Source organism: Myotis yumanensis, unplaced genomic scaffold (assembly GCF_028538775.1).
Source record: "Myotis yumanensis isolate MYYU_CA2020_CCGP unplaced genomic scaffold, mMyoYum1.0.hap1 SCAF_4, whole genome shotgun sequence".
Taxonomy (NCBI): Eukaryota; Metazoa; Chordata; class Mammalia; order Chiroptera; family Vespertilionidae; genus Myotis; species Myotis yumanensis.
The window spans coordinates 38,321,772-38,340,142 of record NW_027223755.1 but is presented as its reverse complement, the minus strand read 5'-3'; the positions used below and the strand labels follow the sequence as shown (position 1 = coordinate 38,340,142).

The 18,371-nt window shown below is 41.1% G+C and overlaps 1 protein-coding gene and 1 pseudogene across 3 annotated transcripts; both read right to left on the bottom strand.

Annotated features, from left to right (window-relative positions):
- Positions 1–6,690: 6,690 nt before the first annotated feature.
- Positions 6,691–13,735, bottom strand: BTF3 (basic transcription factor 3). 3 transcript variants are annotated; one of them, XM_070412172.1, is made up of 6 exons: positions 13,615–13,735; positions 12,960–13,028; positions 9,684–9,797; positions 9,370–9,571; positions 7,871–7,927; positions 6,691–6,977 (listed from the first exon to the last, which is right to left on the bottom strand). In XM_070412172.1, the coding sequence occupies exons 2-6, from the start codon at positions 13,026–13,028 to the stop codon at positions 6,931–6,933; spliced, it is 489 nt and encodes a 162-aa protein (XP_070268273.1). In that variant the 5' UTR covers positions 13,615–13,735; the 3' UTR covers positions 6,691–6,930. The 3 variants fall into 3 exon arrangements, with proteins under 3 accessions (XP_070268273.1, XP_070268272.1, XP_070268274.1); XM_070412171.1 differs by lacking the exon at positions 13,615–13,735 and adding an exon at positions 13,377–13,605; XM_070412173.1 differs by lacking the exon at positions 12,960–13,028.
- A 1,378-nt stretch (positions 13,736–15,113) lies between these two features.
- On the bottom strand, positions 15,114–15,427 carry LOC139008665 (small ribosomal subunit protein eS28-like; annotated as a pseudogene).
- Between the last annotated feature and the right edge of the window lie 2,944 nt (positions 15,428–18,371).

Sequence of the window (18,371 nt, the reverse complement as noted above, 5' to 3'; positions counted from 1 at the left end):
GGAAAGCTTGGCTGGAACCCCAGACCAAAGCCTGCATTTCATCGTTGGCATAGGGCTGGAGTCCTCAAACTTGGGTGTGTGGAAGTGCTCAAAAAAAAAACATGCAGACACCCTGCCTCCACCCTAGAGATCCTGATTTTGTAGGTCTGGGGTGGAGCCCAAGAACCTGCATTTCCTTCATGATCCTGATGTAGGCGACCTGAAAACCGGGTGTGAGGGACCCCTGGCATGGTACACAGCCCTGGACAGGGAACTGCAAGCCCTGGGTTTGAGGTGAGATATTCCACTTAATCAGCATAAGCCTCAGAAGTCTTGTCACCTCCCTGGCCCTGTATTTTCATTTTGAAACTTCATTTCATAATGGGGTTGGCGGGGGAGCAACACTCATTTATCACGAGGCTAGTTGCCCAGAAAATCGAATTAAAAGCTTAGGCAGGAAAAGCACCACTGTAACTCACAGCACATGTTTACTAATAAGATCCTGTCATTTTGGCTCCTGCCTTTCACCATGGGCCTGGTGAGTTAACCCTCAACATGAGCCTCTGCCCTGAGATGAAGATGTGTTCTCCTCCGAGTTGTGTGCTTTGTTGTGACAGAGCGATGCTGGCCTCCCAACAAGCAGTACGCCCGGATTTCCTGTGTGGCTGTCCTTGTGCTCAGAGTTCTGGCTGCGGTGATCAGTCTTGGAATTACCTTTGGGATGCCTGGGAACCCTGCAAAATGTCCCAGGGTGTGTTTGTAGTTCACAACACCAATGAGAATATATTTATCCCCCATGTTATTTCCAAGGTGGGTGACTCTTCTGATAGTGGGTGGTTGGCACATAGTATGTGCCATCACTGCTCTAGACACTTCACACATCTCTATTTTATTCAACAATGTTATGAGGTGGCTGCTGTTATCACCATTATGAATAGAGCCTCATAATGGGAAGGTAGGTGACATGTCCAAGATCATGTAGCTGGTAAATAGACAAGCCAGGGTTTCCATCCAGGTCTGCCCAACTCCAAAGCCTACCCAGGACATGGTTTCTACCTTCAGAGTTTCTGCTGGACTCAGGAGATTACCAAAACAGTGGTGAGCCAGACAGAAGAGCATGTATTTCAGTGTTAAATTAGGTTGGGTGGGTGTTAAATATTGTTAGTAACTGGAGAAAAATCAGTCACAATTACAATGTCAAGCACCTCATGAATTAAGGGATGCATGTGGGGTCATCTGCCTCTTAATTATCAACCTGGTCCCAACTATAAAATTTCAAGTTGTAAAATGCACCTCCACCAAGCCCTTACCTATGCTAAACCAGGTCTCTAAAATATTTCCAGCCTGTTTACCATTCTACACACCAAATCAGAATTTTCTGGAGATATGTTATTTTAGGTGTAAGTATGTTATTTTAGGTGTAAGTATGTCTGAGATATAAGTGTCATCAATCTTCTATTTACATCTTAACTTCCATCAAAATTTTACAGTACTTAAACATTTTAAGAAACAGCATCACATTATTTTGACAAACTCCCACTCATTTTTGAGTGCACAGATTCATTACATGTTTAAACAGTAATCTCTATTTAACTCACAGTGTTCCCTAGAGGTTGGTGTACCAAGTTACCTTTGTTCCTATCTCTAGCTAAGAAAATCATGGAACCAATCAATCCACGGCAAAGCACACACCAGGGCCGGACTTATTGACTACCCCTTCCAGGCACCTTCAATTCCTTCTTGGCAGGAGGGAGTTCACACTTGTTTGCCCAAAATGCCAGTAATGTTGCAAGACATACAAGCTAAGTAGGCCTAGAGAGTTTTGGAGAATGAGGAGAAAAAGAAAAAGGAGAAGAAATAACAGGGGAAAGAACAATGGAAAGAAGCAGGAGTGGGGAGGAGGAAGCAGATTGTTATATTATTAAAGCTTGACGCTCAAGGTCGTAGATGCATATGTTAACATCCAGTACTTATCTTATACATCTTCCAGACTGGCCATGTCGACTGTGCTAAACAGCTTCGCAGCACCATGGCTTCTCCTGTGCGGACCTCAGGACTTGCTTGCCACCCTCTCTGCTTTGTAACAGGAAGCTGGACTGCAGCCATGGCGAAGATGAATCTGCTGCCCACTGTGGTGAGGTGGACAAATAATCAAAATGAAAGAATAGGCACCAGCAACTAATCACTAAAATTTAGAATTATAATTAAACATTACCATGCGTGAGTGATTTCTATTAGAAATCATGCCTATGTTTAATATAGGCCATATGCCCAACCATCCCCCTCAAAACTTGATATTCAAGTATCCCAACCAGAAGACTTGGACATATGTGGACAAGGTGTGTGACACAAGAAACAATGATTGTTGAGATGAATCAGGTAAAGATGAAAATATGTGATTGATATTCTAATAGGTTCAGTTACATAAATCCACCCATACTTAGAAACTGTCCTAAGGATATTTACATTCACAATGAAGCAATTCCATCATTTCCAGTAGCTTACATATGAATTCTCTGGCTAAAAAAGCAAATAAAGCCAGATTCGCAAAGATTAACAAAGGAAATACTAATCTTGATGGACAACTCTTGTCTGCTATGGAATTCCTTTTGGATTTCTTTGGAAATTTTGGTAAAGATCAAAGAAAAGTCTGTTGAATGCTTTAGCTCTCAAAGACTTTTTTATGTATTTAACCTTTGGTACTTCCTTGCACCTCCCACTCTCCTTTCCGCTTCCCAGTGTTCTCGATGGTGGTTTCACGTGACACTGCACCCCTGATTGCCTTGCAATCTGGCAAGGCTGGGTTATTAAAACCATGGTAGTTCCAATACCTCATGACCTTAATCAGTGTATAAAAAAGGTATCAGAATATAGTACACTATAGAGATCGTGTCTTGCCTTTTGCTGGTCACCATGGAAGGCAGAAAAAGAAATGCTGCTGAGGAGTTGCGTGTTAACCTAACAATGTGTTGGCAACAAAAAGCTAAAAGTATAAACAGATTCTTTTCTTCTTGCTGGTTGCCAATTAGCAAATACTGATTCTCTTCTGGCTTACTGAACATGCAAACTCACATGGACCCCTCCTTGTTTATGTAGCATGTCAGTGTGTTTATTTGCAGGCCAATGGAGAGGTAGTACTCTTCTTTGCTTTCAAAGTACAAATTCTTTCACCTAAATGTGTAGAATCTTTAATAAACATCCTCAATTTCCCCTTTGGACAGTTTTCTCTAATATTGTTAAGATCAAAGGGCCATTTCATTTCTAATAGCCTATTTTCCAGTCCACCTTGATGTTTTAACAGTTGTGCTTTTAAAAATAAATAAAATTGTCTAGTGTTCAGTGCCAAAGTGTTTAGGCTGGAGATGTGATACTGTTTTCTTTGCTGACTGTGCCTGCATTCCCAGAACTCGCTGCAAAAATGGCATTCAAGACTGTGCTGATTGGAGTGATGAAAATTTATGTGAATAGAAGACTTTTCTAATTATTATCTTGGAAAAGCTAAAAATTGCTATTAGTTCCCTTAAGACTCCCCCCCCCCCAAAAAAAATTGACATTTATTTTTTTGGGGGGAGAGGAATTTACCAAAGAATCCAGTGTTATGTAATGGAGAAACATAATTAGCAGAAATCATGTCCAAACGTTAGTGACCTTGAGCCCATTTCTAAACTTGTTTCCAAAATTTAGAATGTAGCTTTCTGCCTTGTGCACACATGGTTATTATGCAGCTGTCACAAGTGTACTCTAGTTCGATTATTTAAAAAAATAAAGGGTATAAATCCTGAGTTCTCAGAAAAATTGTCTATTTCTTTATTAGGGTATCCCTGGTTCTGATCCATCTGAAAGCTACTTTGGCCCAGGGTTAGTCTTAATATCGGACAACAGCCAACAAGTAGACACAACAGCCAAAAGTTCACCCAGATCAGAATCATCTGCTTCTCTAGCCTGCCAGGGCCTGAAGTCCTTTCCAATAGGTCCTGAGGTTAAGATCAGACCCAGGTTTAAATCTCATTCTACCACTTAAGGAGCTGTGTGACCTCACAGGAGCAATTTCACCTCTTGAAGATGGTTTCCTTGTCTGTACAAGGTGGCTCTTTTCCAGGGATTGTTATGCTGAGCAATGAGATATAACACAAGTGATACAGTGTTTAACATATAACAGTTACAGCAATTGTGGGCAAAGAAAAATTGTTAAGAATATGGTAGATTGGCTTGACTGGGTAGCTCAGTTGGTTAGAGCGCCAGCCTGATACACCAAGGTTGCAGGTTCAATCCCGTCAGGACACATATAAGAATCAACCAAGGAATGCATACATAAGTGGAATAAATAGATGTTTCTCAAATCAATTTTTGAAGAAAGAATGTGGTAGATTGTGCTGTTAAGAAACAACTGCTGTCCTGCTCTGGGGAGGGATTATACTTCCCCAATCCTTTTGGCCTTCTGACTTGACTATGTACATGACTTGCTCTGGCTGATGAAATGTGGTTATTAGTGATGTGCATCTCTTCCCAACCTAAGTTTGAAGAGCCAGCTATTTCTTTTCCTTGTCCTGATACTGCCAACATTCAAGTTAGAGGCTCCTCCTGGGGGGTGGGGGGCGTGGGGGAGAGTGGAGCCCAGCCAGACAAACCATTAACATTAAGTGTGACAAACCTTTGTAACAACTAAAATTTTTAGTCATTTGTAACTGTAACATAACCCTATCTCAATATTGAAAACGTTACAAGAAAACCCTTTATTAATCCATAGCCACGACTAACATATACCAGATTTAAATAGACCAAAGCAATAACATCGTTAGAGGTTACTGGAACAAAGTCTGAATACAGGCAAAACAGGATTAACCTTAGCCTGCATCTGCCACAGGAAGCAAGTTGCCCTGGAATAGGCCTAGCCTGGAAACCTAGTGCACTTTTTAATTTTGTCCCTTGCCTATAGATTCGGGGTAAACAACTGCATATTCAGATAGTGGCACTCTTCACATGCTTGTCAGACTATCAGTCACCCCAATCTCTGGGGATGAGTTAAGACAATCTCAGTTGTGCTACTCAAAGCATGGCCAGTGGACCTACAGCATCAGCATCGCCTGGAAGCTTATCAGAAATGCAAATCTTCAGGCCCCACTCCAGACCATCCCAATCCTGTCCTCCTTTACCCACTGCACAGGCTTTGGTCAGTTATATATCTGTGACATTTGCAGCAGTTTTAAGAACCAGCACATAGCCCTTGCTGGTTTGGCTCAGTGCACAGAGCGTCAGCCTGTGGACTGAAGGGTCCCGGATTTGAGTCCAGTTAAGGGTGGGTTGTACAGGAGGCAGCCGATGAATCAATCTCTTTATTGATGCTTCTCTCTCTGTCCCTTCCTCTCTGAAATCAATAAAAATATATTTAAAAAAAGAACCAGCACATGACCTACAACCTTTTCACTCTGCCAGAAAGCTGAGTGCCCCAGAGGTTGCCCCATTTGTCTGGGACCTGAAGTGAACATATAGCAATATAGCAGAGTCCAACCTAACCTATAATACTCTGGAAACACGTAATTTTGTAAATCACTGAGACTTTGGAATTCTTGTTACTGTAGCAGTGTACTTTAAGTGATATGCATACTTTAAAGAAAACAATACAATGTTAAGATATGCAAATACTGTCTACACATTTCATTTTTGATAGTTAATAATTTTAGATACAGCTATACGGTACCTTCAAAAGGTACTTGTAAGCTATGAAGATTTAAAATGAATTCTTATTGTTGAAGTAGAAACTAAGATAATTTTCAGTTGGCATCAATGCAGAATGTACGTAATTGTTTTAATTACCATTTGTAAAACTGTTAAATTGCTTCAACATTATAATTACTAATACAATTTTTTAAAAGTAGCTCTATTATCGAGGGGCCTTTCTAGTGTGAAATTGTTCAGTACTCTAGGTATGGTGGCAATTACACGTTACAACTGCATACACAGGTCAATTTTACGATATGTTAATTTAAAAAAGAAAAAAGTAGCCCTACTCATTTTGTTCTCACTTAAGGAAAAAGGGTGACATTCCTACTACCTTTTTTCCAGTTATCTTATAGCCTACACAGAAGGGATTAACTACTTTCACTTTTTTAAAGTAACTTTTGGTTACATCTACCAAATGGAGCAACTTCATAGAATGAGGATTAAATGAGAGAAAATTAAGTGTGAAAGTACATATAAGGCCCTAGCTGTTTTAGCTCAGTGGATAGAGCATCTGCCTGTGGACTGAAGGGTCCTGGGTTCAATTCCAGTCAAGGGCACATACCCAGGTTGCTGGCTTGGTCCCCAGCAGGGAGCGTGCTGGAGGCAGCCGATCAATGAGTCTCATCATTGATGTTTCTCTCTCTCTGAAATCAATAAAAATTTTTAAAGAAAAGTACATATAAGGCACTCAGTATATACATAACACTAAGAGAAAAAAAACTTGCTCTACCACGGAGTATTCTATTCCCATCTTACAATTATACCCATCATATAAACCATGGAAGCCCTGAGGGCTACTGCAGGGAAGTTTTCAAACATGAAACTTTATACCACCTTTGTTACATGATTCTACCATGTTAAATCTTTAATAAAATTTCATCAAAGATTATGTCATATTACATGCCATGATTAGCTTTCTACAAACAACTTTGCTTTCTGTGTACAAATCAGTGTCAATGAAATAAAAAATAAAACTATACTAGGCAAAGATCTTTATTAACCTGTTCAAACTTTATTCCCAAGCTTCTTCAGCTTAATTAGCTGCAAAGAATGATTTATGTATAAGCAAAAACTGAAAAGAGCTGCAATGTCCAGGGGCATTGGGCTAAAAAATATTAGAGATCTAGATTTTATCAGATCCATAAACAAAATTTGAAAAAGCAGTCATAATACAAAATAGCAGCTCCCAGAAACTTCTTCAAGTTTATCTTCTTCAGAAGTTGACTCAATTCAGTTTGCTTCATTCTTGGAAGCCTCATCAAAATTCTCCACAAGATCTAAAAAAAAAATAAAAAAAGGCAGAAACTCAGAAAAAGCCAAATCTACAAATACAGATCTTAAGAGGAAATAAGGAAGTGTTCTCAAAATACATATTAGTTAAATCAGTATATAAATTTAAAAGTTTTTATTTTCAATAAGACCACTACTCATTTGGCACATTTTGAAGTATGTTTTGGCATATAATTAAAACAAGGGAAAGTCATTAATTTGCCCATGGCTGTGCTTAAAGAATATGTATATACTCTCCCTATTCTCATCGCACTCCAAGAATTAAACTTAAGCAATACAACACATTAGTCAGTTTGGGAGAACTAAAGAGTACTGTAACACACAATTCTAAAGTTTTCCTGGATTCCTGAGGACACCTGTCCGTGCAAAGTGGAATTATTTATGGTCTAGTGATTCTACTCCCCAATAAATATTCGTTTTACCACACAAAAATATATCCAGTAACAGCTGAAATAGAAAAATGCCTCAAGATTGCCAAAGGAGCTTTTCTGCCAATTTTAAAATGGTTATACCCCAAGATATCTGAATAACTTCTCCATGCCTTCTTTTAAATTTATGGATCTCACAGTAGGAAACAAGAGTCATTTGTGGTCTGTAAGTAGTCATTACATTTAGGTAACAATATGTAAACTTTTTATTCAATACTTATGGTTATATACCTCCAACTTCTTGGGATCCCAAATAGAAAAAAAACAAACCTACAAACACGACTCCCAGTGAAATATCAGCACACCACTTTTCTCATTCTGAGTGAGGTTCATGTCTCCCTTCCCCACTTTACTCTGTACCACCTCCCTCAGGTAGTCTTCCCTATAGAATAAAGATTCTTTATCCTCCCTTGCTGAGATTCCCCAGTTTAACCACAAGTGAAGGTTCCTACCTGGAACTTCATCATCATCATCCTCTCCAGTAGCAAGTGGCGCTTTTCCATCCACAGCTGTGAAAGGGAAATGTAAACATTACTCACACATGTGTTTGTCTTCAATAAGTATTAACCAAAAGAAGTACAGAGGAAAGGTTTATATTCATGATGTGACATTTGGGATCTCATCTATAGTACTAGCAATAACGTAATAGTCTACAAATGAGCTAGAACACTAGCAACAGCCAACAAACCAAATTCTATACCTAGGTTTTCAATCCTCTGGCCCACCACAAACATTGAGAATGAGAATAATGGGGAGCCCCCAGGGTACAAGTAAATCCACGTACCAAATTATGGTAAGCTTTACTTGGGGAGGCAAATTAAGAGGCTGTTTTCTCAAATACTTTGTTGTGTTGTGCATGGCGTAAGGGAGATGCTCACAAACCTTTACTGAAATGAAAATAAAATGACCAAAAAAATTTAAGATTGAGTGGTAAACATCCAGCTTCCTTTTATTACACAGAAAGTGAACTACACTTGAGAGTAGGGCCCTCACAGTACTGGCCCCATGATGTTCAGTGGACTGCTTCAAATGCCTATTTCAGCTTTGAAAGCCTAAGACGACTTTCTACAAACTCTTATGCCTTGCCCTCGGTCTGCTCAGTACTTAGAGCGTTGGCCTGCAGACTGAAGGGTCCTGGGTTCAATTCTGCTAAAGGGCACATGCCCGAGTTGTGGGCTCGATCCCCAGTAGGGGGCATGCAGGTGGCAGCCAATTGGATGATTCTTACTCATCACTGATGTTTCTCTCCCTCTTCATTTCTCTCTCAAATCAATTTAAAAAAACACACACACACACAAAAGAAAACCTCTTATGCCTTTCCAGGTGACAAAACAACATATAAAGTGAAGCAGAGTGAGTGAATGCCTAGAAAAACATGGATGACTAATTAAAAGACCATATAATAAGCCTGACTTGCTTCTCCATTCACATTCTTCAAAATTTTAGTCAGAGAGCTTCAGCATAAAGTATCCATACCCCTGAGGTACAATTATTCAACTTCATGATTTTCTGCCCCTGAACAAAATCCTTATCATACTATAATTAAAAACATCAGAATAGTGGCAAGCCAGTTCTTAAAGATATTGGTAATATCAGTTGTATAGACACAACTGAAGAATTCTGATAATTTACAATATATATTTAATTAATTTTAAAGTGCCAGTTATCAAAAAAGCACCAAATTAACATTTTCATACTTTCCAGCTAATAAAGGATAACATTTTAAAGTCTCTTATCCAATGCAAGAAAGCTAGTAGGAAACAAACAAGTATAATAAATCACAGCATACTAAATCATTGCATACACTATGAATACCTGCTTAAAATCTGTGTAAAAATGGCTATTTTAAGAGAAAAGGTAGCATTTCCAAATTTAAAGATATTCACATCCACTTTGCACCTGACATTTTAGAAAATCTATTGGCTAAATCAATAACCTGTGCAAAACTCACATTGTTTGGGCAGAGCTTCAGCCAGTCTCCTTAAACTAGTCAGACTGTCTGCACCAAGCTGGTTTAAGATGCTGGGTAGCATTTCTGTCAGCTGCTTGGTCTCAGCATGGCCTGTAATGGTGAAAGTGTTCGCTGCCAGAGATGCCTGAACTTTAGGGTTGTTAAAGTGGATCACTGTTCCTTGGTTTGTAAACATATTTACCTATAAAGGAAAAAAAATATTTTTAATTAGCAGTGCCCACCAAATGTATGAACATTAAAAGCTTTTTTCAGACAAATCTTGTTTTTCTAAAGAAATAAAACTTGACGCTTACCTCTTCAATACCAGAGATATTGTTTACCCCTAACTTCTTTAAGGAGAACTGAAGTTTTTTATCATCTGCTGTAGCTGTTCTGTGAACCACCTTCTTCTTTCTACGAGCAGTTCCCTAAAGTGGAGAGAAAGGAAAGAACACAGCACACATTTATACTGTAACAGACATTTTCAAATGGAAAGGTTCAAATTCCTTTCTGACCTTTGGATATGTATAAGAAAACTATCATAACCAGAAATTTTTATGCAGTGAGTAGGCAGGTGAAAGCAATGAGGGAAGTCAAAAGAGGGAAAGGACTTGCTACAAATCCTTAATAATTTCTAAAATTCTAGTCTTGTCAGATATAAATGATCTTTTCCAAGTTCTACTTTTTACATTAACTGCTCTAAAGTGATCAGAGAGGTGGCATGTGTCAACCTAAATTACTAACCTTTTGTTTTTACATTAAAGAAAAATTAACATCCATTAATATTCATAGGCAAGACAGGGTATGACACAAAGGTCTGTACAGACTTCCATTGTACGTAAGAGTAAAATCTGAAATTCTTATCTTAACCTTGATCTGTCCTGCCCCTACTATGCCATTCTTGACCACACACATCTCCGTCACACACACCAATTCATCTTCAGCCAAATAACCCTCCTCATTGTTACTAAAATAGGCCAAACAGGAGTTTTTGGACACACTGTTCTTCTTCCCTGGCATCTGCATGGCTCCCTCCCTCCCTCAAGATCCTTGCTCTTATGTCACCATATTCAGAGTGGCCTTTCCCAACGACCCACACTCACCATTTCCCATCTATCCAGGTTTATTTCTCTTTATAACACTTATTACTAATAAAGATAAGTATATTTTATTGCCTGTCTCCCATTACCAGAATATAAACTCCTTGAAGGCTTCTATTCTATTTACTGCTATAAAACTCAGTATCTATAACAGTACCTGGCTCACTGAAGGTAGTCAATAACTTGATGAGTGAATGAATATAGGCTTCAGGAAAACATGTGGTCTCTTGTACATGCCAAGTCTCCAATCTCCCCTTTCTCTAAAATATCCTATAAACTTCCAAAACCAGGCAAATGTGACCATCCATATTCTGCTTTCAAACTCTTTAACAACACTCATTGACTCCCATAGAGGCTAAGATACTTACATTGTACACAAGGCTCTTCATGGAAAGACCACCACCACCCACCTACCTCATTGTCCCCAGCCTCCATACCAATTCTGATCCTTTAAAATCCTGTACAACCCAGTATCTCTTCTGTGTTTTCCCAAAACTCTACAATTAATATCCTCACCCAGACAAACCACTCTCATTTCTGTATCTTGAAAATGCTTCTCTTGCACCATGTATGTGAAAAAAATATCTTAAAAAAATGTCCATCTCCCCTACTAGCCTTAAAGCCCCATAGATACTTTACCTAAATTTTGTATTCTCAGGATCCAGCATAGTAAAGGCTTAAATAAATCATAGTGTAACTGAAGAAAATATCAATAATTACATAGAATACTGGTGACCAACCCCCTCTAAAAACCTTTAAAGTAACTATTACCTTGAAGTGGTCATGTAGAAACCTGGTTTCCAAAGAACGCTCTCTAAAAGACATTCTAAGAAACTACTATAAGATTCTAAAAACAAAATCAGCACACCTTCTATAGTTTTCATACACTTTACAAAAATAGGGTTTACTTTTCACTGAAATAATTAAGTTATTATCAATGTTCTGATCAGATACTGAAATAAAGAGCTCTTGTAACACCTAAAAGTATCTAACACTTGCAATTTTCTCTAAGGCAAAACTCACTCACCTGATTTCACATCCCATAATAAGCAGGTTTCTTAAAAGGCGAAGAAAATGTTTCTGTTTTACAATGACAGAAATACTCCCTCTATTAACTAGTTAACAAGTAAAGTTTAATCCTACATCAGCCTTAAGAATCCTAGATAACCCTGACTTTCCTTTACCTAGAATGGTTTCTCTCACAAGTTGAAGGGACTAATGATCAAAGTAACCAAAAAAGAAAAAAGGCACATTAACTAAGGTTAAAAACACCATAAGAGCATCCAAACACTGACCCACAAAGATTATAATGAGTTTTTCCACCACACCTAACTTACAACGATTGCTAAAAAGAACAAGAAATACCTACTGTTGTTAACAGGTAGGCGTGGGATCTTGAATACTACTAGCTTGGGGGGTGGGGAGGATGAAGATACATACACTGCTGGCAAAGTCCAGTAACTAACAATGTACATCTTACTATTTAAGTCTAAGTGCAAATATGGCTATTTCACAGTAGACTCTACTTGAAGGTAAACGGGCAAAGTTGGAAATAAATAAAACAAAATACTAATAGATAATAAATCTGTAGTATAGAAGTTTTAACCATACAAGTGAATACAAGTTTTACCAAGTGAAGACATGCTCTGTTCCAACAGGCTATACCACACCTTGTTAAATACTAGGAATGTGCTAACAATGCAAAATACAACCAGGCAGACCTCGGTCTAGAGTGGACTTCTGATTTATGTAAATTACTGAGAGAACCATCTAAACACAGAGTTCAAAAAGGAATCCCCTTGGACTCAGCATCCACCAGGGAAAACCAATGAACCAAAAACGGATCATTAAAAAACCCACCAAACACTCCCCTTCCCTCAGTTTTAGCGAAATCGCAAAGCAAAAACAGAAAGACATCCACTTTACGCAATATTTTCGAATCCATAGTCCACTGCTCTTAAACTCCAAAATGCACTTACAAGAGAGATCTTCAAACGCCCTAGAAATATACAACTCCTACCGCCCCGGAGTGCCCGAGCCAAGGAAGCGTTCCCGAAAAGGCCTTCATCCACAAAAGAAACCAACTCGCTGGTACGTCTACACGCAACCGAAGCCCAAGCAAGTCGGAGGAAGGACGGCCACAATGATCCGCACCTGAAACGGCGCATTTCCTCACCGAGCACGTTAGGAAACACTTTTCCCTCCACTTAAAACACTGTAACACCGGAGAGTATGTTTACACACAAACAATGTTTGCAGCCTAAGCAGCTTTTCATCTCGACTCACTCGCTTTTTTCCCCTCTGAGCACACAACCGGCATGGTTCCCGGAGACACTACATTGTACATCGCCTTTACCCCGCCGCTCCCTCCCCCAGTTTGCGAGTTCCGTGAAATGCCCTCTGTAGGCAAAGTCACACGCCATCGACATTAGAAATGCAAAAGAAAAAAACCCTAAACCTTAAACACACACACACACACTTAAGACTTACTTTCCCACCAATGCGCACTTGAGCCTGCAGTTTGGCGAGTTTCTCTTGGTTCATGATAGTCTCTTTCATCTAGAAAAACAGGAAACCCTCAGCGAGGAAAGGTGTAGCTGGCCCTGGCATTCCACGCTCCTTACTTCCCTACGCGCACCCCCCCCCCCCCCCCCCGGGGCAGAACAAATGTCCCACACGGGCCGAGGCCTGGGTCCCAAATCCGCCCCGCAGGCCCCCAATTTCAGTGTCCAGAGGGCCGAAAGAGCACCCACCTTCCTCCCCCTCCACGGCCCCCTCCCCCCTTTTACAGGCCCGGGAAACGGGGTCTAAACCACGCCCGGCCAGCACCCCCCACCCCGGCCCCGGCCCGGCCTCGGCCTAGCCAGGGCCTGCCCGACCGGCCACTCTCCGCAAGCCTCGCGGTACCTGAGGCTCCTGTCCTCTGGTTCCGCCGCGAGGTGGAGGAAGAGACGGCGTCGCCTCGCCCCCAGGGCAGCCGCCCCTGGCTCGACCTCGACCCCGAGAGTCAGCCTGAGTGGGTGCGCCTGTCCGTCGCATCGCCTTCCTCTCCTCAGCCCTGTCCCTCCCTGTCTCGCTCCTTCCGGGCACTGCCCGCCCCCGATCCCGTCCTCCTCCCACGCCGGCGTCCACAGCCTTTTTGTACCTTGTTGGAGAGGAAACGGGGCCGCGCGGGGGACTAGGGCTGACGCTCAGGGGGTCTAGGGCAGACCAGCTGAGAATAAGCGCACACACGCGGGGACGCAAGATGGCAGCTAGAGGGAGGCCGGAAGTGACGCAGGGCCACTTCCTTGAAAAGTCAGGAAACGGACTTGGCCCGAGCTCTGGGCTGTGCTGCGCACGCGCGGCTCCGGGACGCGGGGTGTGTAACCGACGCGCTTGGACGTTCTTTCCTTCGCGTCCGGCGCCGGCCGGGCGGCGACCACGCCAAAGGCTGGGCTGGAGGCAGCGCGAGGAGGCCTGGGGGAAGCCATCCAGGGGGTCAGAGAGAACAGTTTCTTGTTCAGTGGGAGCTGAGTAAGTCGGCCCTGTCTCCCTGGAGTCCTGAGCTCAGGTTTGCGGAAACGCCTGGGACGCCCAGCGTGTGCCCACCTCTTTAGCCGCTCTCGGCTCGCTGGGTGACCCCGGAAGTTTTAGAAATTACCCGTCGGCGCGAATGAGACTTCACCAAAACGTGTTGTCAAAAACAATGAAGCTGACTTTGCTTTCTGAGGCCAGGTGGTCTGGTCTGCTGCAGGACCAGGGCTCGAAAAATCTGAGGAGCGTGTTCAGGAAGTCACTCGGTTGGGCTGGGATGGGACCGGGAAATGTGCGCGCCCGCCCCATAGCAGGTGGCTCGTCGCCTTGGACCGGGTGCGTGAGTGGTTTCCCTTCTCTCCAACAGACGGAAAGTTTACTCGGTATCTGTCGGCAGGGACTGACAGCTAGCGAGCCCCAGTTGAACACACTTTACCTGTCTTAACTAGTAAGTCTATCAAGAACTTATGCCCCGTGTGTTTGGAGAGGCTAAACTGCTGTGAGTTGAAATTTAAACTCCAGGACAAGTTTTCAGACAACCTTAAAATAAAACGACCGGTATTGGAAATGGAAATTTAAATAAACATGCTCTCTGACCAGCCTTTTTGTGGTCTTAGCTATGAAAAGCCTTGGCATATTCAAAACCTTCGCTAGAGGAAATGCCATTGATGCAACAAGAAAACGTGTAGGTGCTTTTCGTTTTGGAAAAGTTTATTTAAATCTATTTAAACTGTGAATACATTTTAAAGATAATTGTAACAGTTGATGTTTTCTCAAAAAAACAGTGTTGCTTCTGTTATTGAATATGAGTCAAGTGTAGTACAGAAAAGGGTGTTTGTACTGTGAAGCTATGTGGGTCACTGTCCTAACAAAAAAGGTCAAAATGACTGCCAACATTGTTCAGTACTATAGAAATGTTACAAAATACACAGAAATACTCCCCTTTTTGAAACTTTACCTTTGTCCAGGAGCAGTTTTTCCCCCTTCATGTTATACTACCTTCTAAGCTTCCTAGTCATGTGATGTTTTCTGGATATTTACATAAACACAAGATTCTGATTCACCTTTTATACACCTGTTTTCAGGAAATATTCCAGGTTATTTTATTTTATTTTATTTTTTTTTGAATTTACATAAAAAGCTTTATTAACAGTGGAGCATCTTCCCCGTGGGCCATGTGGTTCACCCAGACAGCCAGGACCCAGGCACCAGTTCAGCGCAGCCTCCGAGCCTCTCGCTCGACTCCAGCAGAGTGAGCACGTCGCCCTCGCGCACAGGGCCTTTCACGTTGCGGATGATGGAGCGGCTCGTGTCGTCCATGAACTCCACGCGGACCTGCGTGCACTGTCCCTGGGAACCGGTCCTGCCCAGCACCTTGGTGACCCGGGCTAGCTTGATAGGCTGCGCACGGCTCGTGTCCATGATGGCGGCAACAGTCGGGCGGAAAGCTATTTTTTTTTTTTTTTAATGCTGTAAAACTTTATTGAGAGAACTTTAACCGTGAGGTATCCAACATAAGAATAATCTGTGTCTTCAGATCATCTTCCTTTAAATGGCTGGTTTTCCTTCCCCTGTTTCTGGCATTTCAATGGGCTCTGGATTTGCACAAGCATGCCCGATGACTTCAGGATCATCTCCACCCTCAGCCCCAGCCATTGGTTTCGCCAGTTCTTGAAGATCAGCTTCAAGGTCAGTTCCTTGAACGTCAGGTGCTCCTGCATCTGCTTTCTCTTCATCAGGTGTAATATCCTGACTCTCAGTGGGTGGCTCCTCTTGTTGAGGTTGTTCATCCCTGGGCTGCTGGTCAACCACGGCTCCAACTGGCTGGTCTGATTCTTCATCTTCTACTAGTATTGAACTCCAATCGAGCCTTGGTGTTACATGCCGACTCATATTTCACACAGTTGAATCTCAGGAAGTGAGAAAGAATCGAAATGAAGGAACGCGGCAGCCTTTCGCCAGCTCTTCTCCTGGAACTCTCCAGGTTTTTATTTTCCTTTGGTTTCCACTTTTGTCTACTGTAACTTTTAAAAAATGTTTTAATTGATTTTTTTTAGATGAGAGAGAGAGAGAGAGAGAGAGAGAGCCGATAGAGAAATAGAAACATTGGTGAGAAACATCGATGGGCTGCCTCCCGCATGCCCCCTACTGGGGATCAAGCCCGAAACCCGCGCATGTGCCCCCACCAGGAATGGAACCCATGACTTCTTGGTTTATGGGTCCAGAGCCACACCAGCCAGGCGTTTTTTTGTAATTTTTAAGACTTGCTCCATGTTGAAAATCAAGAAAGGTTCCCTAATAGTAAGAAAATACTTTGATTTCTGGTTCCTTCAGCTGCTTTTGCTTATTTTGTGAGTGCTAATTTTTTAGCAGAATTATGCTTCTGCTAATATTAAATGTCAAGTATATATTATAAATGTTAAATATAATATTAAATATATAAAACATTTTTTATATAAAGGGTTTTTTGTAACTCTAAAAATTAGTTACTAAGTTGCTATCTTACCTCAGGGATGGCAAAAGGAGTAATTTAGATGTTACCATTTCCTGTGCTCTCCTAGTGTTTATGGCAAATAGGGGTAACTGGCCCCACACTTTACTGCTGAGCTTGAATAAGCCTAAGAATCGTTTACTCAGCACTCAACATAGCCTGTGTCAATAGAGTAGGCAAGAAACAAGAAACCTTTTTCCCTGCTCGGTTTATAGTTTATGGTTTAATCAAAGTCCATAAATTGTTTTCACGTCTCAGTTGGACTTGAGTCTTTCAGCAAGAGCCAAAATGTTTATATTATGTTCATTTCTTAAGAGTCCTATTTTGACCCACAAGAGGTATTGGAAATCACTGAGGAGAAATGTGATTTAGTTGCCTTCAGTTGCTTCATATAGTGGCTCGTGATTGATAGCCACAATGGACTTCTGTTTGCTTGTTTCTAAACCTCCTTAAACTCTTCTAACACTCCACCTTTGACAAGTTAATGTCTACACCTCATTTAGCTTTCAGTTTAAATGTCTCAGGAAAGCTTACCCTGACACCCTCAATCCCATTAAGTTACTTTCATTATAGTTGTTTTTAGTTGTGGTATTTTGTTAAATGCAAAATGAGAGATTGATTATTTTGTAGAATTCATGGAGACTTGAACTAGGAATATTAATAACAATTTAATGTTCAGAGTTGGCTCTTCGGTATGGTAGTTCGAGCCTCAGAAATCTTATGAAGTAGGTACTCACCATATTACTGGTGAGGGAACTAAGGCTTAGTGAGTTAAAGGTTTGAAAATAGGCACAAACAACCTCATCTTCCCCGCCCCCCCGCAACCAAATCTATCCATCTGTATGTATCTGAACCTATAAATATTGCCTTCACTCCATGTTTTGTTAAACATGGGAAAAATATTTCCTCTGCTTGTACTTTATTTCATTCAGCACCTTGATTCTTCTGTTACTGTTTCTTCCTACAAGTGTACCCATTAATAATGCGAATTTTTTTCAATAGATGGAGTTACACATATGTTGATATATATGCGATTTTTATATGTATGCTATTTTGTTGTATTGACAACAAGCATCAAAACTTCATATGTCAAATTTTCTGAAGGTGTTAACATCATAGATATTTTTACACTTAAAAATGTTGAATTTCGTGCCAAAAAGAGAGCATTTGCGGGAACTTTTAATTCATTACTTTATTTTGAAGAAAAGTGCTGCTGAAAGTTATCGTACACCTCGGGAAGCTTATGGTGAACATGCTCCATCTCAACATACTTGTGAACGCTGGTTTAAACGCATTAAAAGTGATGATTTCGATGTGAAAGACAAAGAACGTCCAGGTCAACGGAAAAAGTTTGAAGACCAACACTTAACCCACCCACCATATTCACTGGACCAGTGATGGCGAACCTTTTGAGCTCGGCGTGTCAGCATTTTGAAAAACCCTAACTTAACCCTGGTGCCGTGTCACATATAGACATTTTTTGATATTTGCAACCATAGTAAAACAGACTTATATTTTTGATATTTATTTTATATATTTAAATGCCATTTAACAAAAATCAACCAAAAAAATGAGTTCGCGTGTCACCTCTGACACGCGTGTCGTAGGTTCGCCATCAGTGCACTAGACCTTGCTCCTTCAGATTACCACTTGTTCCGATTGATGGCCCATGCACTTTCTGAGCAGCACTTCAAAACATATGAAAAAGTGGAAAATTGTGTCTCTGTATGGTTTGCCTCAAAACAAAAGTTCTATTGCAGGGGTCCTCAAACTTTTTAAACAGGGGGCCAGTTCACTGTCCCTCAGACCGTTGGAGGGCCAGACTATAGTTTAAAAAAAAACTATGAACAAATTCCTATGCTCACTGCACATATCTTATTTTGAAGTAAAAAAAC

What these genes read in the sequence shown, in the direction of transcription:
- BTF3 (XM_070412171.1), bottom strand. Translation starts at nt 13,508, where the DNA reads ATGCGACGGACAGGCGCACCCACTCAGGCTGACTCTCGGGGTCGAGGT. An exon ending in AAGTGCGCATTGGTGGGAAA is followed by an intron (nt 9,798 to 12,959) that starts GTAAGTCTTAAG and finishes TCTCCACTTTAG; the next exon opens with GGAACTGCTCGTAGAAAGAA. An exon ending in ATATCTCTGGTATTGAAGAG is followed by an intron (nt 9,572 to 9,683) that starts GTAAGCGTCAAG and finishes TTTCCTTTATAG; the next exon opens with GTAAATATGTTTACAAACCA.